This window comes from Doryrhamphus excisus, linkage group LG1 (assembly GCF_037039965.1).
Source record: "Doryrhamphus excisus strain RoL-2023G ecotype Guam linkage group LG1, RoL_Dexc_Guam_v1.1, whole genome shotgun sequence".
Lineage (NCBI taxonomy): Eukaryota > Metazoa > Chordata > Actinopteri > Syngnathiformes > Syngnathidae > Doryrhamphus > Doryrhamphus excisus.
Genome location: NC_136357.1, coordinates 4,570,745 through 4,596,910, shown reverse-complemented (window position 1 = coordinate 4,596,910; position 26,166 = coordinate 4,570,745). Strand labels below are relative to the sequence as shown.

The 26,166-nt window shown below is 41.4% G+C and overlaps 1 protein-coding gene and 1 long non-coding RNA gene across 3 annotated transcripts; one reads left to right on the top strand and one right to left on the bottom strand.

The window, feature by feature from the left end:
* Positions 1–664: 664 nt before the first annotated feature.
* On the bottom strand, positions 665–24,455 carry zcchc14 (zinc finger, CCHC domain containing 14). Of its 2 annotated transcripts, XM_058075259.2 has the most exons (15): positions 23,838–24,453; positions 23,234–23,756; positions 19,521–19,748; positions 15,669–15,903; positions 13,799–13,869; positions 13,618–13,689; positions 13,364–13,431; positions 10,650–10,828; positions 8,574–8,607; positions 8,025–8,508; positions 7,861–7,958; positions 6,112–6,206; positions 5,756–5,905; positions 3,986–5,194; positions 665–2,640 (listed from the first exon to the last, which is right to left on the bottom strand). In XM_058075259.2, exons 2-15 carry the CDS (start codon positions 23,726–23,728, stop codon positions 2,585–2,587), a joined length of 3,474 nt encoding a protein of 1,157 aa, XP_057931242.2. In that variant the 5' UTR covers positions 23,729–23,756; positions 23,838–24,453; the 3' UTR covers positions 665–2,584. The 2 variants fall into 2 exon arrangements, with proteins under 2 accessions (XP_057931242.2, XP_057931241.2); XM_058075258.2 differs by having other exon boundaries at positions 7,861–8,508; positions 23,838–24,455.
* LOC144901664 (uncharacterized) lies at positions 2,085–19,983 on the top strand. The gene is made up of 3 exons (XR_013629710.1): positions 2,085–2,187; positions 5,786–5,965; positions 19,531–19,983. It is a non-coding gene; the product is annotated as an uncharacterized LOC144901664 (long non-coding RNA).
* Positions 24,456–26,166: the final 1,711 nt, after the last annotated feature.

Sequence of the window (26,166 nt, the reverse complement as noted above, 5' to 3'; positions counted from 1 at the left end):
ACTGTCTGTTTTATTCCACCTAAAGCCCGCCTCCGGGCACGCCCACTCACGCTGTGATTGGTCCTACTCAGCTGTCTGTTTTATTCCACCTTAAAGCCCGCCTCCGGGCACGCCTACTCACGCTGTGATTGGTCCTACTCAGCTTGTACCCGTACGTCATTATGTGAAACTTTAGCAACACGGTAACACAACATTCTGACATTTATTGAGCAAAAAAAAGTGCATTTATAAAATTTCAGCGAGAGTAACTGTTTCACCGTTAATGCCATGTTAACTGGTTTCATTTTTAACTTTTAGCTAGCAACAGCAGGGTAAATAAATACCTTGAGAGAAATACCCGCGAGTCCCGGTTCAGTTGTAAACGTGTGTAGCCGTTCAATAGGAGTCCACAACTCGATACAAAAAGCCTAAAATGAGTATAATAGTTCCGTTTCAACCTTGTGGAAAAAAACAACACATCTGCGTCTTGACTCAAAGCAACTCCCCTTTCCACTTCCTGTTTCCGTCTGATTTGCCGCTTCCGACCAATGAATCGAAAACCTGACTTGGGCTCACGGGTTAATGAGTCGGGTAGGTGGACTTAATGCGCATGTGCGAGTTTCTTAGTCACTGTTGTATAATACGTCTTCAGCGCCATATTGTTTCAATTAGTACTAACCGGTTTACAGTCCAAATGATATCTTAATGGGTTACCTTTCACACGTAAAGCTGAAAAAATACGTTTGATTGAATTTGGCCATTATTTTGACTTTGTGGCATAATACTGTGGCGTTCTGCAGTGAGTCAAACCTCCAAAAACTTCAGAAATTCCGGGTAAGTCACAAACACTTTGTACATGTTGACTATGAGGTGCATTCACTTGTGTTATCAGCTATTGTTGTCAGAAAATAGTAAATAAAGCTGTACATTGATTACCCTAAATCATATCTACTTGCTAAATGTGAGGGTGTATTCTAATTTTGTTAGTTTCACACGGAATAAAACTTCACTTGGTTTTCATTGTGTGACGTCACACCGAGTGAGCGCCACATAATTGACAGACTGACAAAACAAAAAGCATTGTTACGTGACTCTGTCAAACATTTGGAAATAGAAAAATACTTTATTATACAAATGAATTTTCCCTCAAAGTGTATTTGGTATTAAAATACCAGTGTAGAAATATTTTTAAAGCACTTTTATCAAAAAGGGAAGCAACATACATATGCATGTAGTGCATGTTAGCATGCGGTGTAGCGATGCTACAATGTCGTATTTCCAGCTGACGACAACAAAACAAACACAAATCGACACATAAAATGTCAGCATGCTTTTGTACAATCAAAAAAAATGACTCGTTTCATGATGTACATGCAGTGGTATAAAAAAGTGTTTGCCCCCCTTTCCTGATTTCTTAGTTTTTTTTGTTATTTTTTGCATATTTGTCACACTTAAATATTTCAGATCATAAGATAAAAATGCAATTTTAAATGTTTTATTATTAAGGGGGAAAAATAATTCAAAAGCTGTGTGAGTAAATAAATACAGCATTTCAGAAAAAAGAACATCAAACCAACAGTAAAATATGGTGGTGGTAGTGTGATGGTCTGGGGATGTTGTGCTGCTTCAGGACCTTAACGGAACCATGAATTCTGCTGTCTACTAAGAAAATGTCCGGCCGTCTGTTCATGAATTCAGCAGGACAATGATCCAAAAATATATATATATACCAAACCAAAAACTAGTCCAAATCTTGACTAAATCTGAATCCTCTTGACCTGAAAAAGGCGGTTTGTGTTGGAAAACCCTTTTTTCTTCCTTAATAATAAAACGTTCAGTAGTGTTGTCATTCTTTTAATCTTTACATTTGTTTCCTGAAATTAAACATGTAAGTGTAACAAATACGTATATGCAAAAAATCAGGAATGGGGCAAACACTTTTTCACATCACTCTCGATAGAAAGTGTCCAGTACTAAACATTTTAAATAAAGATGGCACAGTCTTGTTTTCCACCCTCCAGGGGTCCCTGTGCCAACGGTTCTCTGGGTCCTGCCCAGAAACTGAAGTCATCTTTCTCCTGTGTAAACTAGTCTGTTTTTGTCTTTCAGCTGCATCAATAACGAACATAAGCAAACGGAAAAGCAGACGTGACAAACCCTAAACCACCAGGTCCGCTGTAGATGTCCGAAACCTGAAGAAAGTCACTGGTAGGAAAGACAAGCATGAACTATGCATTGATTACGAACTTACTCCTGAATATCACACTTGATTATGAAGGCAGCCAAAAATATGAACAGCTTTAAAAGTGATATGTGGACAAGTGAATAGAAAAATACTGTATATAATGTATGTTTAAAAAGACCCGTGATTGAGTAGGGATGTAACTGTGTGAAGTGTTTATCATCTTGTGTAGCTTCCACTTTCCAATGGCCATTTTCCCTGGTGTGGAGTTTGATTGTTTCACTGCAGATGCTCATTTATTTGTTGAGGCGACTGCGACTTGAGCGTTGCAGAAAATAAAAGAAACAAAATGGTGCTGGAAAGGCAGCCGGTGCGCTTCAGAAGAAAATGATTTGTTTCCAAATCCACTGGTGTTTCTGCTGGCTAGTCCCCGGAGTCTTTAGTGTCAGAGTGTGGAGTGTACTTGAGTCGAAAAGTCCCTGCGAAACACAGCAGCAGACATTTGTCATGAATCAAAGGTTATCATAGAGACTTAAATAGAACCTATAGACCAGTGTTCACCAACCATTGTGCCGCGGCACATAGTGTGCCGTGAGAGATGACCAGGCCTGATGAAGGAAATTACCCAAAGAGTGTGTCCTCACTTTTGAAAACGATTGTGAAAAAAATTAGGTTTCACTGTAAGTTCATATATTATGTGTGGAGTTCCCCAGGGGTCAATACTCAGACCAAAACTGTTCAACTTCTACATCAATGATATCTCCAAAGTCACAAAAGACTTAAAGCTGGTACTATTTGCGGATGATACCACTGCTTTTTGTTCTGGAGGGAGTACAGACGAAATCATTAGAAAGGTCAGAGAAAAAATGATCACACTAAAAAGATGATAATTGATGATAATACGTTGTCCTTGAACCTAAGTAAAACTAAAATCATGCTGTTTGGTAACAGCAGAAAGGACACACACCATCTCTGGTTCTACCATATCTTACTTATTGTATGGAAATATGGGATAATAACTATAAAAGCAATCTTCACTCGCTAAATGTACTGCAAAAAAGGTCAGTAGGGATAATTCATAATGCCGCCTACAGAGAACATACTAACTCCTTATTTCTAAAATCACAAACACTTAAACTTGCTGATATAGTTCATCTTCAAACAGCTAAAATAATGCATAAGGCTAAAAATAACCAATTAGCTAAAAATGACATCCAATACTTCTCTACAAGAGAGGAGAAATATGATCTCAGGGAAGAAGTACATTTGAAACACTTATATGCTAGGACTACGTTAAAAAGCCATAGCATTTCAGTATGTGGAATCAAACTATGGAATGGATTGAGTAAGACCCTCAAACAATGCACAACGATGAGCCAATTCAAGAAACAATACAAGCAGTTGATGTTTGCTAAATACAAGGATGAAGAGTCTTGAACCAGTCATGATGTGCTATATATATCACTATATTGACACTTACTATGGTACCCATTATGTCATTGGATGCTCATATCACCTCCTACTTTGGTACGTGACAAAAATAAAATAAAATTAAAAAAAAAACTTAAACTATATTAGGAAAGCAGGAAGTGAACAAATGTAACAGTTACTGAGTGTAAAAGTACCAGATGGAGGGGTAGGATTTAATAAGCTTTGCTTCTTCCTACTCCTTTTGGACATGTGGAACTGTGAACTGATTATGTGATGCATTCAATTGTAATCTGACGCATGTTCAAATGAATTAAAACCATTACCATTACATTCACACATGGACAAGCTTGTCACCTGACAGTCAGGAGATCTATGTTGGGATCGTTGACTTACCTTGCTGTGAAGAATCCATGGGCGGCTGTTTGCAGTCGTCCGCTCTGTGCCCGTTTGCGCCACAGTTGTAACAAGAAAGGTTCCCTGTTAGCCGCTTCTGGCTCCCATGTCCCACAATGCCATGGGGCTGGTAGAAGCCAAAGCTTTTATGCTGGTCATGTGACACAGGGCTCTGGCAATAGAGGGGAGGCGGTGCAATCGTCGGGTAGGATAAGGGCGACGCGCGAGTGCCAGTGGTGCCGGACGAGGCCATCAACGGACTGAAATGGAGCAGAGGACCCAGAGTGAAGATGGAATTGGCTGTGAAGGGCTGCAGGTATCCGGCCGTGGGACCATACCCGGACAAAGTGCCATAGGCCCCGCAGTTCCCTCGACATCCACACGAGCTGCAAACACAGTGGGCGTGGCTCGGGCTGTGTTCTAACGACGTGCCAGAGGAGGTGGAGAGGCTGGGACTAGATTGAGCAGGGTAGTATATGTGGCCGGGCACTGCGGCAATCGGGACGGTGCTTGCAGTTGCCATGGAAACAAACACACTTCCACCACTGGAGCTAGCAGATTGGGGCATGGACTTTGCGGGGGGGCAGGAGGAGGTATATGTTGAAAAAGAGGGTGTGGAAGATGCAATAGGAGGGTAGGAGTAGTACATGGATGGAGATGAGGATGAAGAGGAGGATAGGTGAAAGTGGAGGGGGGGTTGGGAAACATGATGGAGGCTGTTGGAGGTGGAGGTCAAAGCACAGCTGGTCTCCACCATCATGCCCACGCCGGCTCCTGTTAGACCAACACACCCTGCAGAATCATGGTGGGTGGAGGAGCCGTCCACTTTGAGCCTGGGGAACAGATTCTCCAGCCTCATGCCCATTCCCACACTGAAGCCCACGCTGGTACCAGTCAGACCCGAGCCCAACACTTTAGTCCTGTCCTCCATGCACAGAGAGGGCGGCCTGGGCTTTCGTGGGGACGATAGGATACGTGCTGGGTTTGAGAAGAGTGGGCTTTGAGGGTAGCTGCCTTGAGGGTGGTAGTGAGGGAGCGTGAACGGGAGGTGGGATGAGCTGGATGGAGGAACGGGAGGAGTTGTATCGGTTTGGACGGGAAGGACCTGGGCCGTGGGGCGACTGGAGCCTGTGGGGCAGTGTGAGTTTAGGATGAAAATGCACCGGTCTTTTTCATGACCTCCTCCGACTGCTTCTTGGGCCGAACCACCTGAAGCACAAAGAAGGGGTTTTACGAATGAGAGGACTGCACAAGTTTACATACAAAAATACTTTGTGTGTAAAAATGTTACCTGCTGTGGCATATCAGATACATACATAGACATTTGCAATGACCTTTGATTGACACACAGCATATCCAGCATGTTGGGTCAATAAGAGGAGGGCTCTGAAATAGGAAACGGTTTTTGGCTCCAGTCCTAGGAGACTGATCCAGATCAGGAGAAAATATGGGGGAAATGATAAAAGAATCGAATAATTCATTCATTCATTCGTTCATTTTCTACCGCTTATCCTCACAAGGGTTACAGGGGTTGCTGGAGCCTATCCCAGCTGGGAAGAAGCCGGATTATCCAGCCAAAACCCACACATGCACAAGGAGAACCCGGAGATACAAACCCTCATCTGTTTAATCAATCAGACTAAATGGATAGGCCCCAAATTCCACCACTGCTCCCATGGATGGTGTGGGCCTTCATTCTGAGTCTCGTACTGTATTTCAAAGGCTTTTTCCTTCATTTGTCTCTGTAACAGTTCCAATGAATAAACTTACGCCTGTGAATATCTCTGCTTCTGTCCACAGTGGAGTCACAGCAGAGGGGTGTTTGGGGGGAACAAGAGGAGCTGGAATAGCCTGAGGATGAGTTGCTATCTGTGTGGACGGGGTGATGGTGCAGCACGGTGTCCACTTCCACCCGCAGCTCTACCGAGTACAGCAACATATTTGTAACCACTTTTTGGTTAAGATGGCCTGATACACACAGTAAGTCCACTCTGGAACTGCCTAAGGTAGGTTTTGATCTTCTCAGGAGCATCAGAAGCAGGGAGGGTATAATACCATGTCTTGACATTTTTGTTGATGTTCATTTTTTTAGCATCCAATCAATTTTGACAAAGTAGCTTTGTTACCGGCAGTAGAGGTGTGCATTGAGGTTCCCATGTGACTAGAAGGTGTCACTCTGGCGATGCCACTGCAGGTCCGTTTCTCCATCTTCATCTCCCTGCTGAGTACAGAAAATGTTGAATTTCAAAGCTTTGAATTATTGAAAGTAAGCAGCTAAAGCTGAAATTGTTAAATAGTTTTGTATAATCCTGCTCATTAAACAGTGAAAACAACCACCCTTGTGGAGGAGAAGTCAGACAAAATGGCTTCTTATTGGAGGGCAGCGGGGACTGCTGGGGTGCTGGGCACTAGGTGGGTGCACTCAAGGGCTGGGGGGGGTGTCGGGGCCAGGTGGGTTGGCTGGCGGGGTTGGTGGTATGCTTCGGCAATGTCCTGGGGTTTTGTTGGGGTGTCTGATGTTCCCACTCTTCTTTGTTGTTTTGTCTTATGTAAGATTCTGTGATTATATGTGTGGGAAAAAAAATCACTTCTCTGGCGTGGAGAAGGGGTAGGATTTAATAAGCTTTACTTCTTCCTGCTCCTTTGTGTGTATTGTATTGTAAGTGTATATGTGAGAAACAATAATCTAACATAGTATGCATGTCTGAAATAAATTAAGAAGAAATAAACTCTGAGTGCCCAAATATCACCATTAGAGGGAGACATAGTGCATCTTTGCAGCTCTTATGATATACATCTGACAAACTTCTGTCTGGAAAATAACTGCAGGAAACTTCCATTTAATTTGTCTTGTTGAGGCATGCATACTCACATACGCACTATACATAAGTTACCTGCCAAATGGAAACATGGCGATAATGGAAAACAAGATCAAAAGTTGATAAGTTCAGGGATCTGTGTGCGCCTGCAAGTGTACGCATGGATGTGCTTGTCTGGGTGAAAAAGATATGCACAGAGCGTGTGTACTTTGTTGTACGTGCATTTCTTTCCCTTGATTATCTCTTCCATGTAAATCTTATCTATCCTGCCCACTCATTGTGGGTAAACCACTGATGCATTTATACTGTGGGGTCAGTTTCCTGAAAGGTCGACAGTCAAGCTCACAGCAGTCAACCCATTGGTTAATTGTTAATAGGGCAAAGCAGGGTACTCTGATGTCACACAAACTTTGGTACCAGTTTGATGCCGCTGACCCAGTGGACTCCTAGCATCATTGGTGCAACTTGGCTCACGTCGTTACATTCCAGTAGATTCCAATAGGTGGATTGTTTGTGATATTTGGTTCCACTTGGTGGACACCAATTTTAAAATTTTAAACATTTTGAAATTTTCTTGCCGCCAAACTACATTTTTGACGCCATTACGGGCCACCACAAGCCAGTTGGGAGGCAGTTTGAGCCACTGCACGCCACAGCAAATTGGCGTGAACTGGCACCAACTGCCCCCAGCGCAATGGACTCTTAGCATTATTGTAGTGTTGAGCAGAATAATAATCCCTGGTGCCATAATTTTGTTGTAGATTAGCTTCTCATAGCTGACGTCATGGTCTTCTTCAGACCACAATCTAGTTGAGCCTGAATCAACTAGTTGCTGCACAAGCGATTTAAGCAATCTCAACGGGTTGAGCCTCAAAGATGACACCAGGCAACATTTCATCCAGGGGATGATCATGTACCAGTAACATGATGCGCATAACACTTCAAGCAAGCTTGTTCAGTACGTCTTGGTTAATGTCCAAACAACTTACATAGGTAAGAACAAGTTGACAAATTTAAAGTTGGACTTAAAACCGACTGCATTAGTTAGCAACTCACTCTGCAGACTTCTGCAACTCCAGTTGTGTCTTGAGTTTCTTCTTTGCTCCCTGGGTTAAGTCGTACTTGTTCAGGTCCTCCTCTGTGAGTGCTAAAAACTGCATAGGTTGAGAAGACGTGAGTAGTTTAAAATTGAATTGAATTGCGTCTGAGTTTCCACCCACCTCTTCCATTGTCAGCTGTTTGAATACTGGATAATATTTATGGAGGCGAAGCTTGCGCAGCCAGTCTAAAATGCCATTCTGCTCTGGAGTATTAACCTGGGACTGGGATGGAGACTGTGCATGGGACTGGGAACGTGATTGGGAATGGGTATACGAGAGGGACTGCGAATAAGGTGGGTGCTGAGGTTGTGTACTGGCATGACTGCTGGTTTGCAGCTGAAGATGTAACGAGGACTGCTGGGAATCGGAATATGTGTGCTCTGGAAGCGAATGACAGGGTTTGCTTTGAGGGTGCGGTTGGGAGGAAGCGTCGCCTCTGCCAGTAAGGAAGGGCTGTGTTTGCAGGGCTGGTATAGGGGGAGCAAGGGAGCACAGCTGGGGGGAGTGCTGTGGAGGAGGACGGGACAAAGGGAGAGAAGAACGGGCCATGACAGAATTGTGGGTGCTGATGACCGGCTGTACGCTGGCCACTCTGTACACGGCCCTGAAATAATACGAAACACGTCATCCTATTGCACACAGCGGTGATGATAGATGGCAAAATCGTACCTGTTGGCGCCTCTGTACTGCATGACACAACCGTCTGGGTGACAGATTGAAAGAGACATGTCAAATATCATTGTTCGTGTTTATGGAAAATTCATTAATAGATGAAGGCAACATACATATTTGACTGTTGTAAATATTGTGAAGAACAAAAGACAGGGTAATTACACAACAGTGACCAAATGTCCTGTTTTTACAGACTTTTTTTAAAGAAAGTAATGAAAATGTCTTGTTTTTCATTCATTCATTCATTCATTCATTCATTCATTTTCTACCGCTTCTATCTCAAGAGGGTCGCGGGGGGTGCTGGAGACATCATGTCCATCGACCTCTCTTGATTGAATCACATGACGTGCGGGTCGCGGAGTCCGTCACGAGCCCTGCATTACCGATAATCTTGTATTGTCAGTCTATGTCTTAAAAGGCTTAGTTACTCTTATTATGTCTATTACATTGGCTAATATGAATAGAAATATAACTATAGGGGTGTTATTTCAGGTTTAGAGAGCTCTAATTATGTTCAAAAACATATTTGGAACATTGTAAACAGGATTTCTATGCTCCAAAAAATGAAAATATTCTATGTATAAATATGGAGTCCCGCTAATCAAGGTCAGGTTGGGAACCATTCATTCATTCATTCATCCATTCATTCATTCTCTACCGCTTATCCTCACGAGGGTTGCGGGGGTGCTGGAGCCTATCCCAGCTGTCTTCGGGCGAGAGGCGGGGTACACCCTGGACTGGTCACCAGCCAATCACAGGGCACATATAGACAAACAACCATTCACACTCACATTCATACCTATGGACAATTTGGAGGCGCCAATTAACCTAGCATGTTTTTGGAATGTGGGAGGAAACCGGACCAGGCGTACCCGGCGAAAACCCACGCATGCACGGGGGAGACCATGCAAACTCCACACGGAGATGGCCGAGGGTGGAATTGCCTAATATAATAATATATCATATAAAAATGTTGCACAATTTCCACACAATGAATATTAAATTTGGCTCTATCTTCGGACGAGAGGCGGGTACACCCTGGAGTGGTCACCAGCCAATCACAGGGCACATATAGACAAACAACCATTCACACTCACATTCATACCTATGGACAATTTGGAGTCGCCAATTAACCTAGCATGTTTTTGGAACGTGGGAGGAAACCACAGTCATTGTTTTTCATTGGGCCATTAAATTAAGCGCCTATCGGGCACAAAACCAAAGAAAAAGCCAAACATACTTATATATTTAGATTAGAGTTCATGCTCTGACGCTTGCAGAGTTGAAGTCTCATAAAATTGGGGACATCATGCGGTTCAAATTCCCAAGTTCTTGCGGCTTTAGAGGGCACAGTTGACCCCAGGATTCCGCTGTCGCACTGTTTTTAGAATCATTTTCGAACGCTCTTCCTTTGGGATTTGTGGATACTTTTAATGTATTGAAATTCTAAGAAATCTTTAAGTAATCTTTTGACAGTCATGACCGTGTTCTGGTTTTCCGTTTAATTTCACCTGAAATCGCACTACACTGATTACTGATTCAGTCTCCTTCTGGTCTCAGTCACACACACACATACACACACTGTACTGGAGGTTAAAAATACAAAATGAAGTCACATTCGTAGAATCAAGCGCCTGCACACACACACACACACACACACACACACACACACACATAAACGCACTCTAGGCTTCCCAACACAAACATACCACAATGAATTCCCACACCAGACTAAAATAGATACTGCCCTCCGCCTCAACACCTTCAAAACACAAACTGCAAATGCTCCCTGCAGTAACATGACCACCACCTTCACTGTTAACAACTAAGAGTGACACTCATGACCTCATATTTTTCTTGAAACACTCTCCTCTCTTGCTAAACACGTTCAGGAAGTCTTGCATCTGGACTCCCTTTCCTCACATCTAAGATCAGGTACCACCTGTTTTATAACCGTTCTGCAATCCTCCAAGCATTTATGGTTTGTACAGAACTGTGATAGTGATGGAAAATGTCAACAACGTCAACATCTGCACAAGAGTATGTTATGAAAAAAAACAAATTAAAACTCACTATGGCTGGATGTGAAGGGGCAGTTGGGGACAACAGGAGCCATGGAAGGGGAGGAAGGCATGTTGGGGAGCGGGGAAGGGAGGGCGGACAGACAGTTGGGTGAGAGAGGCCTGGTGGAGGTGAAGAAGAGCTGGACACTGTGGTGCTGGAGGACATGGCAGGGCAACGCTGTCAGACATCTGGGTGCGGGTGGAGAGAGGCAGACAGCGGACGGACAGACACAGAGATGGACCAAACAGACAAGCGGAATTAAATCACTTTGGAGATGCTATAATTTGAATGTAAACTTTGTGTCATAGCGACAGTTTACGTGACATGGTTTCTTGCTGAAAACGGATAAAAGCAGTGTATTTATGGCCAGATGTTTACACCGCATTTCATAATTGAATGAGTGAACATCTGAAAACATGTCTCAGAGTGGAACTTTGTAAAACCGCATCGTCATTGTTTGCCGTGTGAAGGATGAAAACAGAAAACGCGTGCTTGCAAGTTAAGGATTCGATGTACAGTTGCGGTCGGAGGTTTGCACGCAGTCATCATGGGCATGAATGTTATTCATTTTGGGCTCTTAATCGTTTATTTGAACCATCACTTCAATATGGAATTATTATACCATTTATATCTTCAATGACTTTTAAGAACAAGAAGTGGGTGCACAAGTTTGCACTTATTTTAGATTTCCTCTAATCCACACAGACTCAAAATTACACAATAATTATAAATTATACAGAATGAAATGACCTGTCATAAATGTAATGTTTTATCGAGTCGCTGATATAAACTGTAATTACATAATGTAAATTGGAAGTCATTATTGATGTGCAGTCTGCAAAATATGCACACAATTTCTGCTCCACACATAATATTGACAAATTACAGGAACTTTGATCCTTTGGGAAAGTACTCTATCTAGTACTATAAAAGAACATCATACCAACGGTAAAATATGGTGATGGTAGTATGATGGTCTGGGGCTATTTTGCTGCTTCAAGACCTGGAAAACTTACTGTGATAAATCGAACCATGAATTCTGCGGTCTACAACAAAAAAAAAAGTTTTTTTGTAGAAACGCGTCCCAAACACACCAGTAAGAAATCCAGAATTTGGAGTGCCTGGTCCCTAGTAGCCCTCGTCCTGACTTGAATCCTATTGAGATCCTGCGGCATGACCTTAAAAAACCTCCAATGTGGCTGAATTACAACAATTTTGCAAAGATTAGTGGGCCAGAATTCCTCCACAGCGCAGTGACAGACGTATTGCAAACAACGCTTGATTGTAGTTGTTTCTGCTAAGGGTGGCCAAACCAGCTATTTAGATTTGGGGGCTCACGACACGTCTTATGTTGACCTTATTATTATTATCGTGAGAATGAACAATGGCTCGGAAATGTGTAATCAATTGAGGACAGCTTGTCATATGCTAAGCCTATCTATGCCATTGTGTGTGATAGCTCACCTTCTATTCCACTTTCCGCCATTTTTGTTTACATGTCTGGCTGTCGGCATGTAGCCAGCTTGTGGTTGTCGAGCTAAAAAGGTACGATCATTACGACTTACTGGTTTAAAGTGTCACTTAATCTTACTGTCTTTTTCGTTATAATAATATTATGGTTTGTCTTCGAAACTAGTTGTGTGTCAAAGTTGCACAACAGAAACACGTCACGTGAACAGGTAGCTCACCCGTTGACATTGAGTGGTTCACCAAATAATATTTGCTTAACCTCTTAGTATTTGTGTAAGTGTTCTATTCAAACCTGACACCTGTATTTAGTGACAAATGAGCACACTGAGTGGAGATGTGCTTAGTAAAAAAAAGAGCAACTTAAATGTTGGAAGTGCTGTCGGCAACTTTGCCATTAAATTAATACTATATAACAGTACAGATACATTATAATTTTGGTCATATTTCAGAAAGAAAGAAAAATGAGAAGTGTTCGTACTGGGTGGCTGAGAATCGTGTATTAACATGACGGTCAATAAGCTATTTTTTTTGCCATTGTGGAAAAAAAGCTGAAAGAAACAAACATTTTTTTTTACATACTAGTATTTTGTCAAAATTATGTGTTGAAACACAATTAAGGTCAATTTTCCATGTTTATTTAACTGCGCATGAACATGCATTGTGTTCTGCATCTTTATGGTGTATTAGAGCAATCTATCGCTGCTGTGTCGTATGTGTCTGTTATTATATTTACAACTGCTACCAGTAAAGGGTGTTGTATACTCACCTCCATCTCAAGTATGTGTAGCCACTAAATATACTCTACAGTCACAACAGTCCTGATTCACTAAGGGAAAACCCGCCCATTGTGTTCTGCGTTCTGATTGGCTTTATACCATTGTCAATCAATCTGCTTCAAGCAACACTGCCGTGTTTTCTGTTGTTTTCTCAAAATGATACAACACCAGGAGTGTGACACAATCACACAAAAAGTTGGACTTCTGGACATCCTGAAGGAAGGCAGAAGCTATGCAGCTGTAGGACGCCATTACGGAATATGTAAATGGGCGAGGTCATTTTTTCACCACCTCCAATTTTAAATACTTATTGACATAAATTCTTTCTTTTTTTTTTTTTTTTTACTAAAACTAGACCAAAATGTTTCTACTTTTTTATCACATATGCAAATGACTAAAATGTCTAAAAATGAAATGGCTGCCAAAAACAACACTGCTTCTATTGGACAGAAAGACTTTTGGGGTAATGACACTAACCTGGCATCCGATTCAACAGAGTGAGGCAAGAACTTGTCCAGTCGTTCATTTGGAAAAGCCTGTGACAACTGAGAAGTGACAAAATATGAAATAAAATTATCAAACTGTGATACGGTAAGCACATTATTGTCCAGTTTAATGACAATACTTCATCACCCACCGTATCGATGAAATCTACTTCCAAACTAACATTAACATCTTCAAACTAAGCCCCAGGTTGATTTATTTTGGAAAATCAGAGTGATGGTTCTCACCTGTGAAAGAAGCTCAGTCACCTCTTGTTGACTTCTGACAACGGATGACACAAAGCCATCTGACCAGCTGGCCTAAAGAAACAGCGGATTGTGAGTTAGAGAGAGAGAGGTGAATTTGTGAACTAGAATATGGATTTTTTTTCATAGTCTGAGTTTAGCTTGTGCTGCGGTTTCCACCCACCTCAAACATATAATCACTTGTGTCTTCAAACTTGTGTGTCACCCCTCGCAATGCAACTCTTTCAATTACCACTGAAAATTCAGAACAACAGGAAAAGTTAATCAAGTCTGAGTAAGCACGAGAAGTTTTCTGAAATAAAGGTCCATTATAACTAGAATTATATAATAATCATATGTTGTCGATCCCAAGGCAACACATCCCACATTCCATCGGGAGGACACCAAGGTGTTCCCAGGGCACCTCAACTGGGTTTCTCCCGGATGACTGAGCTCCTCACCCTATTTCTTTAGGGTAAGTCCAGCCACCCTATGGAGGAAACTCATTTCAGCTGCTTGTATCTGTGATCTCGGTCTTTTGGTCACGACCCAAAGCTCATGGGTGGGAACATAGATCAACCGGTAAATTGAGGGCTCTGCCACCACGCCTTGATATCTAAAATATCACACACTCCTACTTCCATCTGCGCTTTTGTCTAATGCATGCTTCAGGCGAAGAGGAAATAATCCATGCATTACTTCCATGTCAATGTGCAGGGGGTGAAAGTGATTTAAAATGGCAGGATTGTATTTAAGAGAGAGGGTGTGTGAGTGTAAAATAACCTCCACATATGAAGAGAGACATATTAGACTCCAAAACTCAATGTGAAACCATATCAGGCATGCAGGGACAAGCAGCTGGGGAGGAGAGGACATGAACGAAGGAGAAGCCAAAAAAACGGGAGGAGAAATAAGGACAACAGTAGCCAGCTCATTGCTTTGTCTACGTCTGCATCTGGTTACATACGTACACAACAACAACAACGTGGAATGGGCCCTAAATGCTGCCTGCCATTCGGAGGAATCCAGACAGCCACATATGCATGCCCATATGTAGCTCTGTGTGTGTGTGTGTGTGTGTGTATGCAGTTAGTGTTGACACAAAGTGCCATGCCAAAGTAATCAAAAGAGGAGCGATTGTAATTCCAGTAATTCCATACAAACATCTGCTTTGTTGGACCAAATGTTTGGATTAATCGCAGCTCATTTTACCTAGCATAAGGTAAAAAAATAAAACACACACAAGCAGGACTGAGCTATTTAAATAACAGATAACATGCCTCTTATTTTCTACAAACATATTTTATGTCTTTCTATCTTCTCCAAATGATGTTGTTGGGTGTTTGTGTCCATGTTGTGTGTTTTACAGTGACGACAGCTATGCGCTGTGACCATGAGGTAATGTGAGATAGGAGAGTATTATTTTTCAGGCGGGGGGGCAAGGAGCCAGACAGATTGGCCTAGAAAGTCAAGCTCTTTAATGTGAAACCACCATGAGCCACTGGCTTATCAGTGGCTGATTGATTTTTGAATGGTTGATGAAGGAAAACAATCTAAATCACTTTAAACTCTATAAATGATCTAATAATGCACACATTGCCGTATGGAAAAAGCTGCACCCTGTTATCAGACTGACTTGAAATTTCAAGAATAACCACAAAATTTGGTACACACCTTTAGGAGACCGAAGTCCATGTCTACACTACACATGTATATTATTCATTAATCTAACTAGAACATGATTATGTTTGTTTATTTGTAAAAATGTTATTCTACACAAAGCCCAAGAGACAAAAATAGACACTTCATGACACTGTAGTCTCAACTTGGAACTATGTGAATCCCTGAGTGACATATAAGACTACGAGGCCTTGAGGCTGCATTCTTTAAGCATAGTCCCCGTAGTGTTCAGAGAACTGGCATGCTGGATCTTGCCCATACATTTCACATTCATAAGCGCAGAGGTTCAAGGATCATTTATAATTAGTTCAAGCACAGGATGACAATCAATCGTATCGAAAAAATTGGCTATGACATTTTATGACAAGGCTCACCTGTTCCTCTCTTCCCCTGGTGGTCCTGAATGCTTTTGGTTGGTGCCGCAGCATCGTGGCCTGGCCCAACGGGTGGTGGAGCAGCAGCAGCAGCAGCAACAGGAGGAGGAGGAAGATGAGGAAGTGGGGGATCCAGGGGAGGAGGGCTGAGTTCCTGGCTGACCGCTTCATCTCCTCTCCCGGTTGTCACCTCTGATCCAAGCACTGAGCCTGTACCAGCCAATCTGGTTTGGCTCTGGAAAACACGAGGGAGGAAAACATTGAAAAAGATGGAACTCTGGACCACGGGAGACCTGAATACAAGTTAGTTCAAGTTAGGGAAAAGGAATTCTGGCATGACACGCTGATCCCAGTGGGTGACAAAGTACTGACTGATTAATTAAACCGCATGCATATTGTGCATACAATGAATAATAATAATAATACATTTTATTTCAAAGCGCAGAGGCAATTAATGGAGCGCAGACCTGGTGACGTTATTAATGTGGGATTGGAAAGATAGTGTGCTGTCAAGGATGACACCCACACTCTTGACTTGAGGGGAGGGGGAGACTAAGGAGCTGTCGATGGAGAGAGAGAGAGAAGGAGTCAACTTTAGAAAAGGTGGATTTGGTGCCAATGAGTAAGAATTCAGTTTTATTGCTGTTAAGTTTCAGAAAGTTGAAACCATGAAAGTGAACCATGATTTTATTTCAGAGAGACAGGAGGTGAGGGAGGGGGGGTGGGAGTGTGGAGTTACGTTTGGAAGAAAGGTAGAGCTGGGTGTCATCTGCGAAGCAGTGAAAGTGTATGTTAAATTTGCGGAAGATGTGGCCGAGGGGGGGCGGCACGTTGGTCTAGTGGTTAGCACGCAGACCTCACAGCTAAGAGACCAGGATTCAGTTCCACCCTCGACCATCTCTGTGTGGAGTTTGCGTGTTCTCCCCATGCATTCGTGGGTTTTCTCCGCTAGTTAACATGCTAGGTTAATTGGTGACTCCAAATTGTCCATAGGTATGAATGTGAGTGTGAATGGTTGTTTGTCTATATGTGCCCTGTGATTGGCTGGCGACCAGTCCAGCGTGTACCCCGCTTCACGCCCGAAGACAGCTGGGATAGGCTCCAGCACCCCCGTGACCCTTGTGAGGAAAAAAGCGGTAGAAAATGAATGAATGAATGACCGAGTGGGAGAAGGTAAGTTATGAAAAGAAGGGGCCCCAGGACAGAGCCCTGGGGCACACCTGTGGTGACTGGGGAGGGGTCAGAAGAGAAAAACTTAAGCTGTATGAACTGCCAATGCTTCATTAAGAACATTCACACTGAAAACAACATGTTATCTATGACAAAGTTATAGCAGCAGATTTATTTTTTACAAGAACCATCAATTCGGAAAAATGAAAACCCACACCAGAAATTTGATGCCTGGGCTTTCCAGTTTTTCCCATTAGATTTTGTTATGGAATGATTTGCAAACCACACAAACTACCACCATGTGCTGTGATGTGATGCATCATGCTATTGGTACAGTCAAATCCACCAATACAATGGCCTCTCTCTCTCTCTTGCTCTCTCATACCAGATACAAAGGAAGACACATGTTCTATATTATGGACCAGTACAGTCCTCAATAGCTTATTAACTGTTATAGTTACAGTCAGAGGTTTACATACGCTCATCATAGGCTTGAATGTCTTATTCATCTTCAAATATATTGTTAAGAATTTAATGCTTTGCTTTCCAGGATGAAATTCATTCATTCATTCATTTTCTACCGCTTTTACCGCTAACCACTAGACCACCGTGCCGCCCAGGATGGAATTATAAAACTTTTATCTTCAATGACACAAATGAATTTGTGTTTATCACCATTTCAACCGTTTAAGATGAGGCGGTTTAGTGTTTATAGTGAGAGTGGTCCGCCCGAGTAAATACATCCCCACATGAACGTCTTTGTTAAATGATCAATGAATCTTACTGAGACAAGCGTAAGACAAGTATCACTCCTGGGTCCAACTCTGTAATGTAGCTAACGTCCAGTCTGCTTCAACAGACAAAAACATTGTAAGTCATCATAAGGGTTTACTCCTAACAGATCCAGAGGGAAAGACGGCATTTATAACTTCCTGGGGATTCACTTGAGACACACGCTTTCTCCCTCGCTCTCACTCACACACACACACACACACACTCGCAACACACACCAAACCACAGAGGGTTGATTTCAGCAAGGAGAAATGTGCTGAGCTGCAGTAAGCAGGAGCCAAGGGCAACAAAACACTAAATACAAATGCTCCACTCTGAGCAGGGTACTTTCCCTCCACTGCTCACGCATGTTTAAACATTGTGCCTGCCTGTTTCCCCAATGAAACGTTCATTCCCAATGACCAATGAGGTTTGAGAAAGCGAGAGAGATGTGAAAACAAATGTGGGAAAAAAATTCCAAGTTTTCTTTTTACCATACATTTGATTTAAATCTATGGAGGGCAATATTAGTGGTAGATGTTACTGCATTAGCGATTAATAACTGGTGGATGGAAAAACTACAGCTTTTATAATCACTGTTTTTATAGGCCAATATACACAACCCATACATATCTGTGTATTTTTTTCAACTGGATTAAGATAAACTCAGTAATACAAAGTCACCTCACAATCAAATGATATAGTTAATCTTCAAACAGCTAAAATAATGCACAAGGCTAAAAACAACCAATTACATAAAAATGTCATCCAGTACTTCTCTACACGAGAGGAGAAATATGATCTCAGGGAAGAACTACATTTGAAACACTTATATGCTAGGACTACGTTAAAAAGCCATAGCATTTCAGTATGTGGAATCAAACTATGGAATGGATTGAGTAAGACCCTCAAACAATGCACAACGATGAGGCAATTCAAGAAACAATACAAGCAGTTGATGTTTGAGTCTTGAACCAGTCATGATGTGCTATATATATCACTATATTGACACTTACTATGGTACCCATTATGTCATTGGATGGTCATATCACCTCATACTTCGGTATGTGACAAACAATAAAAAAAATAAAAATATATATATTTTTGTAACTATATTAGGAAAGCAGGAAGTGAACAAATGTAACAGTTACTGATTGTAAAAGTACCAGATGGAGGGGTAGGATTTAATAAGCTTTGCTTCTTCCTACTCCTTTTGGACATGTGGAACTGTGAACTGATTATGTGATGCATTCAATTGTAATCTGATGCATGTTCAAATGAAATAAAACCATTACCAAACAAATGTGGAAAACAAAACATGCTTAATGTTAGTGTCAAACTGTAATCCCTGCATGTTGCGCGAAAAGAATGCTGCATTTGCAAGTTATAACAACTCACAGACACACTGCATGCAAATTCTCAACAGCTTTGAAATGCTTACAATAATAGCATCTGGAACCATTCTGCATTGAATGTGAATCTCGTATTGCTGTACTATATTCACCCTTATACAACTCTCCACATCACATACAGAGACACACAAGAGTTGGGTACACATGGGCTGAGTCACTTTGCGGCATTTATTATTTCCTTCAGTCGTGTTTTTAAACCAATCACTCATGGCTATTGTATTTTTTTTCTAGTAACTGCCAGACTACAACCAAACAGCACATTGTATCCTCTGCATTATACAGTAGGTCAAAATGAGGTCTACTGTACTTGTATCGCATTGTAAATATGCACTCAAGTGTCAACTATGTTCACATTTTACAAATTTAATTTCCAACTCTTCTTCTCTATACATGGCAGAGACTCAATGAATTCCACACAATAACTAAGGTCTGCTATTATACAATTTAAACTAGTAATTACATAAGCATCAATGGAGCTAACTATGTGCAAACGTCCTACCTTGTGCCAGCAGGTGCAGGGTGTATGGCACAGTTGGGCTGCAGACGCCGGCACGCAGGCGGCACTTACATCAGGAAGAGAGCAGTCAGAGGGAGACAAAGAGGCCACACCAGGTACAGACACGCTTTGCTGGGCATAGTGGTGCTGCGGCTGAGTGTAAGAGATAGCAACTTGATCGCCATATTTGCCTGCTCCTTCACCCTCTACGCCTGCGCCTCCATTGCTCACCTGGAACACCCAAAACATTCATAAATTAATTGGATGCAATCTAAAAGATACATTTAACTAAACCGGCAGTGTAAAGATCTTTACTGCTAAGGCCTCTAAATGGATTATTACTACAAACGTGGAATATATGAAAACGGAAATTCATTCGTTATTTTACATTTTATGCCGCCTTTATTTAACTTTATACCAGAACAACAGCAGTGTTACGCAACAAACCGGGCATCACCTGTTTGAGTCACACAATATGTCAGTCACAACTAGAGTTAGTAAATAAGGACTGCAGTTACTGCTGAAGCCATACAAACAGTAGAACTCCATCACAGTAGGTTTTGGTGGAACATTCAGGAAGTACCTGACAAGCCAAGTGTATTTCTTTTCTACTGAGGTACTATTTTATCATGGTTAAACATACAAATAAGGCTGCAGGATTCCGGGGGAAAAATGTGAATAGTGGGCTTAGAACTTTTTTCACAAATAAATACAATACATATTGAACAGTTGTCCATGAATTAATAAATAAATTAACGTCCTAACAAACAGGAAAAGAAATGTAATGGGTACTGTAAAATCTTACACATTTTAGTCACAACTTGAAGTCTGGTGAATCCCAATTACCGTATTTTCCGGACTATATGGTAATGGTAATGGTTTAATTTCATTTGAACATGCATCAGATTACAATTGAATGCATCACATAATCAGTTCACAGTTCCACATGTCCAAAAGGAGTAGGAAGAAGCAAAGCTTATTAAATCCTACCCCTCCATCTGGTAATATAGAATATAGAATAATATAGAATAATTTAGAAATAAGGAGTTAGTATGTTGTCTCTAGGCGGCATTATGAATTATCCTTACTGACCTTTTTTGCAGTAATTATGTACATGTACATTAAAAAGGACAGTAGTCTATATAATATACACTCAAATGTTTTATCTTTATGGGTTTTTTTCCCCACAACCCGATCCAGCTTTCTGTACAGACAAATTTATTTACCTTCCCTCACAGTCAAAAAGGGAATTTTCACAACATGACCACCGCTCATAAAAACTGTCCGTCAAAGCTCCAGTTTTCCATAATATATATGACCGAGGTCTGTTGTGCTAACAGGTGGACTGTCATTGACTTTGACAAACCTGTAATTTGACATTTAATATAGCATGTGAGTAATGTGTGCTCATGTGTAATAAATGTCCTCAGGCAAGTTTGAGAACATCTAAGTACTTTGAGGGTTTTTTTTGGCAGTTTTCAAACAATGTTTGACTGCAATATTAGATGTGTTTAGATTAGTTTTGTTACAGCACATCTCAATGCAATGCTGTACAATTCTATGCCACTGAAAACAAGATACAATATTGTAGATATGGAATTTTGGAAAAAGTAAAATTTTATAGGGCCCTAAAAATGCAGTTTTTGAATGAAATTTTATTATTAAGGGAGAAAGAAAATCCAAAACTACATGGCTCTGTGTGGGGAAAAAAATGATTGCCCTGTGAACCTGAATCAAGTGTTAGCAATAACTTGCAATGAGTCTCTTACAGGCCTGTGGAGGACTTTTTAAAGAATTGTTATAATTTAGCCACACTGGAGGGTGCCACAGCATCTCAGTAGGATTCAGGTCAGGACTTTGACTAGGCCACTCCAAAGGTTAATTTCAGCTTAAGTTCACAAACAGATGGCCGGACATTCGCCTTCTGGATTTTTTGGTAGACAGCAGAATATATGGTTCCAGGTCTTGAGTCGTTGCTACGGTCTTGGGATAGTTTTGGTTGGCCGGCCACTCCCAGGACGGTTCATTACTCTTCCATGGTTTTGACATTTTTGGATAATGGCTCTCACTATGGTTTGCTGGAGTCCCAAAGCTTTAGAAATGGCTTTATAACCTTTTCCAGGTGTATAGATCTCAATTACTTTCTTTGTAGGGGTGGAGGGCAACAGCGGGTTAATCACGTTGTCACACAGGGCCCTGTAGGTTTGGGTTTAGGGTTTTTTTCCTCCCTTAGTAATAAAATATTTCATTAAAAAAATGCATTTTGTGTTCCGTGGTGTTTTCATGGACTATTTTGTTTTCACTATTTGTTTCACGACCTGAAACATTTAAGTGTGACAAACAGGAATCAAGAAGGGACCAAACACTTTTTCCACACCACCGTATAATCAGATTCTCAATAATATTTCAATTTTGGGGGGACGTGAAAATATGTATGTCCTCTGTGGGAACATGTCAGAAAGTAATGGAAGAACCACAGCAGTAGTTAAACAGGGATCTTTTAAACAAAGAGGTCGTGTTGCTAATTACACTTTGGTGAAGTCGTCAGAAACACTGTCTCCCTGCAGCACATCTCCAGGAACCAATCCCGCATATTTTTATGCAGTAGTATCCTCTTTTATTGATGATGATGATGATGATATGTAATACAATTGTATATGACCGGAAGATGTCATGTTGTATTGTTGTGTGACTTTTGCCATTCAACCGAAGCATGACTATGGAAATGCTTAACTAAGAGCATTATTTGTTCCACTGATAAAATAATAATATGAACACAAGCAGAGATGGATTTTGGACACCCATGCTGTAGATCAGGGGTCTCAAACACGCGGCCCGTGGGCCAATTGTGGCCCGCAGGACACTAGTTTGAGGCCTCCGCCTTGATATGAAAGTTTAATGTTAGTGCGGCCCGCGCAAGTTTGATATGGCTGCTGTATGGTATCATGTACCCAGAAAAAATGATTACGTTTGATTAATGTTCATGTTAAAGGTTAAATAACTGTTAATAGTTATCCTCCCTATCTGTGTGGAAGTGGTAAGTTTTTGGCTATTTAAGTTTAAAGGAAATAACTTGAAGGCTACCATTTAGGTCGCTAGCTCTCTAGTTTGCGAGTTAGCATGTGTCTCAAGACCTTGCAGTTGCGCAATATGTTGTAAATAAAAAAAGAGTATAAATGTGACTATAGTCGTGTTTTGTCATGTCTACAGGGCTCTAATAATGCTTTGTTCATTTTAATCTGAAAAAAATAATTTGTCTACCCACCAACTATATGTGGTTTCTTATGTTTTTATTATTTGCCGTTTTATTATTATTATAATATTTATTTATTACTGATTGATTTTGTTTATTCTTGATTTGTTTATTTATTTTTCATCTTATTTTGTGCAGAAAAAAAAAAATTAAGATATTTGAGAACAGTGGAATGTTTTATCAGAGCTTTTCTTGTAGAAAATTGGAACCAAAGCACTGAAAAAGTTTGTATATTTTTCTGTTTTTAATAAATGCGGTTTTTTGGTTTTTTTTGGAAAACCTGATGCGGCCCAGCCTTGCCCAGACCCTAGCTCCAGTGGCCCCCAGGTAAATTGAGTTTGAGACCCCTGCTGTAGATAGTCATTAGTTGTATCCAAGGAAAAAACTCCTAAGAAGTGTGAAGAATACAGTATTATTGTGTACTTGATATTTGATGACTTCACAGTAACTTTGTGGCTCTCACCTGCAGGATGTCATGGATCTGACTGAGCTGCTGCCTCAGCACCTGTTTCTGGTGGAAGCTGAAAGCCGGGTGGTTCGATGCCATGGTGAAAAGCAACAGAAACTGCTCCTCGGTCCTTCCGTCGTTCAGGGTGAGGCCGTAGTTATTGATCACTGTATCAATATGTGTCAACATTTGGTACAGGACCCCCGCCGCTTCCCTGTTGTCAGATCCGAGCAAGGCCAGGGAAACTAATAGCTTACTGCGCACCACCTCGTCTGTGATGTTGGTGAGTCCGGACAGGTCAGTGGGGTTGTTGGCTTTGATTTCCGCATCCCGTAGGGAATGGTAATCCTTCCGGGCAAGGTCTTCCAGACAAGAACCGAGGAAGCGAAGCTCGATGGGGACACAGAGGTCCAGCAGGCCACACAGGAACTCCACTCTCTGGGCAGAAGTTAGGGAGGAGAACCAGCGGTACACCCCCTCCCTCTGGACATGTGTCCGACTCTCCACCATAGTCACACGTGCACTGACGTATCCGTAGCTGCGGTTTTTTGATATTAAAAACAATGGATTTAAGTTTTGGAATTGATAGCAAACTTCAAAACTTGCACCAAACACAGACCGACGTCACCGGGCGTCCTCACGTCACACTCCGAATGTTGGTCTCCACAAGTGGGTTCAGTTGTAGGGTTTGTGCTCCCTCCGCGGGTCACACCGCAGCTCCACTCGCAGCCGGACAACAACAGCTCTCAACACGGCCGTCTTCCACTCAAGGAGTCACCCAGTCAATCCCACTACGTGTGACGTGACGCCCTCAAAACACTTCTCCTTCGTCCTCATGTTTTTCTTTACAACCCTCCCCAAAAAAGAGACTCAAGTTCCAACCTAGCTAGTACGACTTCGCCGAAGTTAAAACTTTATAGCTTGCCGCAACTGCTGCCATATGAAAAACAGTACTGACGCGACACGTTAAAGAGTCAAAATACTGACCATAATGCCCCAAAAGCTCGCAGCCATTGTCTCTGATTTAGTGTTTATGTTGTCCTTCTCCTCATCCTGTCTTGACTACAGTGATATGGAGGGAAAAAAACCCACAGCTGGGTATATATAACATTATCCTACTCGCGATGCATGAAACGCCTACTTCTAAAAAAAATATTACATTGATTGGTTAGCTGTCCCGTCTGTAACCACTAGCCCTTTTTTGATTGGTCCGCTGCTCAGCGGAAAATATCAGTTTTCTCGTGCGATGTTAGCGTCTTTTCAGTTACATGTAAATATATTTCTACCATTACAATTAGACACTATTAGTATTTGTGTCGGTATGTATATATATTTTTTAAACTACAATAAGGGTGAAATACAATTTTATTGCCCTTAAGCAGTCATATTCCCAGTTTGGCATTTATTGTTTTACACAATAACATTATTTGACGTCAAAGTGAATGCCTCTTAAAAATTAGTAAAGTATTATGTCACGTTAATTTAATCTGTAATTATAACATTAGACCAGAAGATGGAGACATTTCCTCGTTTAATGCTATGTGACAACACCATGGCGCCAACACCATTTATCTTCATGTTGAAAACACTGAAATATACTATTGGCGTATTCTTTATTTAATTTGTTGAATCACTTTTCCCACTCAGTGACAACGTCCGTCTCGCGACACGGCTCTCATGTCCTGAAAGATGGATGCTAGCTTTGGTTGCCATAGTAACCATGTCCCTCCTTCACCACCACCAGGCCTGTAACTCTTCTCCCTCTCCAATAGGGATGCTGGACACATACACACATTACTCGCATACAATACAAAACATAGCTTATTTTACTTTAAACACTTTAATGTATTTAATTTCTCCACATGAAACAAAATAGAGTAATTCCAAGAAATAAAGAAAAAAACAGGGAAGGGAAGAAAGAAGGGCTCAAACTATAAAGAGAGCTTGGCATGCTGTTGTAGCATGCTGCAGTGTAAAGGGTGCATCGTCACCAAGCTGACGACAAACGGCAAGAACGTCTTGCACCTTTTTCAGTTTGGGACCCAAATGAAAAAAAAAATGATGATCTTCCGCCTCCTGGGATCAACAAATGAAGGACAAGGGGGGATATGCCAGAAATGAGACCAACAGCTAAGTTTGAAAAATGCAGTCGGGCAGAAAAACAACAACAGCAGCTAGCTGTTGTCTCCGCAATTTGCTGTCAATAGCTGCAGGCGCATATACATCCTATCACATGGAAAGAGGATTCACACACATGTTTACACACTGCAGTGAACTTTCATGGAGAAAACATGCAAACAAATGCAGAGGGTGGAGTGTCAGATGAGTTTTAGGATCACACAATGAGAAATGCAGTATATGGAGTTATAGAAGTGACTAAAAAGTGACAGCCTGTCAGTCATTGAGACTTAATGAAATATTCATGAAATATGATTTCTCAGCTGGCCAATTGTTTTGTACTACAAACCAGACAGGCACAACATACCGGACTACAGTACAGTCCAAAAAACTTAGGCCACAATTAGTTTGTACGGGTTATGCATGGACCAAAGGAAGACATTTTGGTGAGGATCTTAATTCAGACATTTATTTGCACTTATTGCATCAGTGGGATTGTCTACCCCACAGCAGTCATTTGGTCAGCTTTCATTAATTTATGGTATATGGTCAATATAATAATGCTATCAAATTTAATGTTGGCCTAAGATATTTGCACGGTATTGTAGTTCATTACAGCCTGCTAGTAATGTTATCAAGCTCTGGTCAGACTTCATTATAGAAACCCTATGAAAATAGCTTGTAAAGTGCCTTGTGTTTTGTACCTTTTCACTTTTTTGACCTCTAAATGTAGTTAGTATGTTGTATTAACGTGTTAAACCATGCAAAAGTTTGCGCTTTTGGAAGTGAGCCCTGAAAGAAGTTTGGGATAGCTATGAATGCTCGATTTC

What these genes read in the sequence shown, in the direction of transcription:
- zcchc14 (XM_058075258.2), bottom strand. Translation starts at nt 23,728, where the DNA reads ATGGTGGAGAGTCGGACACATGTCCAGAGGGAGGGGGTGTACCGCTGG. An exon ending in CAAGTGATTATATGTTTGAG is followed by an intron (nt 13,690 to 13,798) that starts GTGGGTGGAAAC and finishes CTGTTTCTTTAG; the next exon opens with GCCAGCTGGTCAGATGGCTT. An exon ending in CATGGATTCTTCACAGCAAG is followed by an intron (nt 2,641 to 3,985) that starts GTAAGTCAACGA and finishes TGTGTTTCGCAG; the next exon opens with GGACTTTTCGACTCAAGTAC.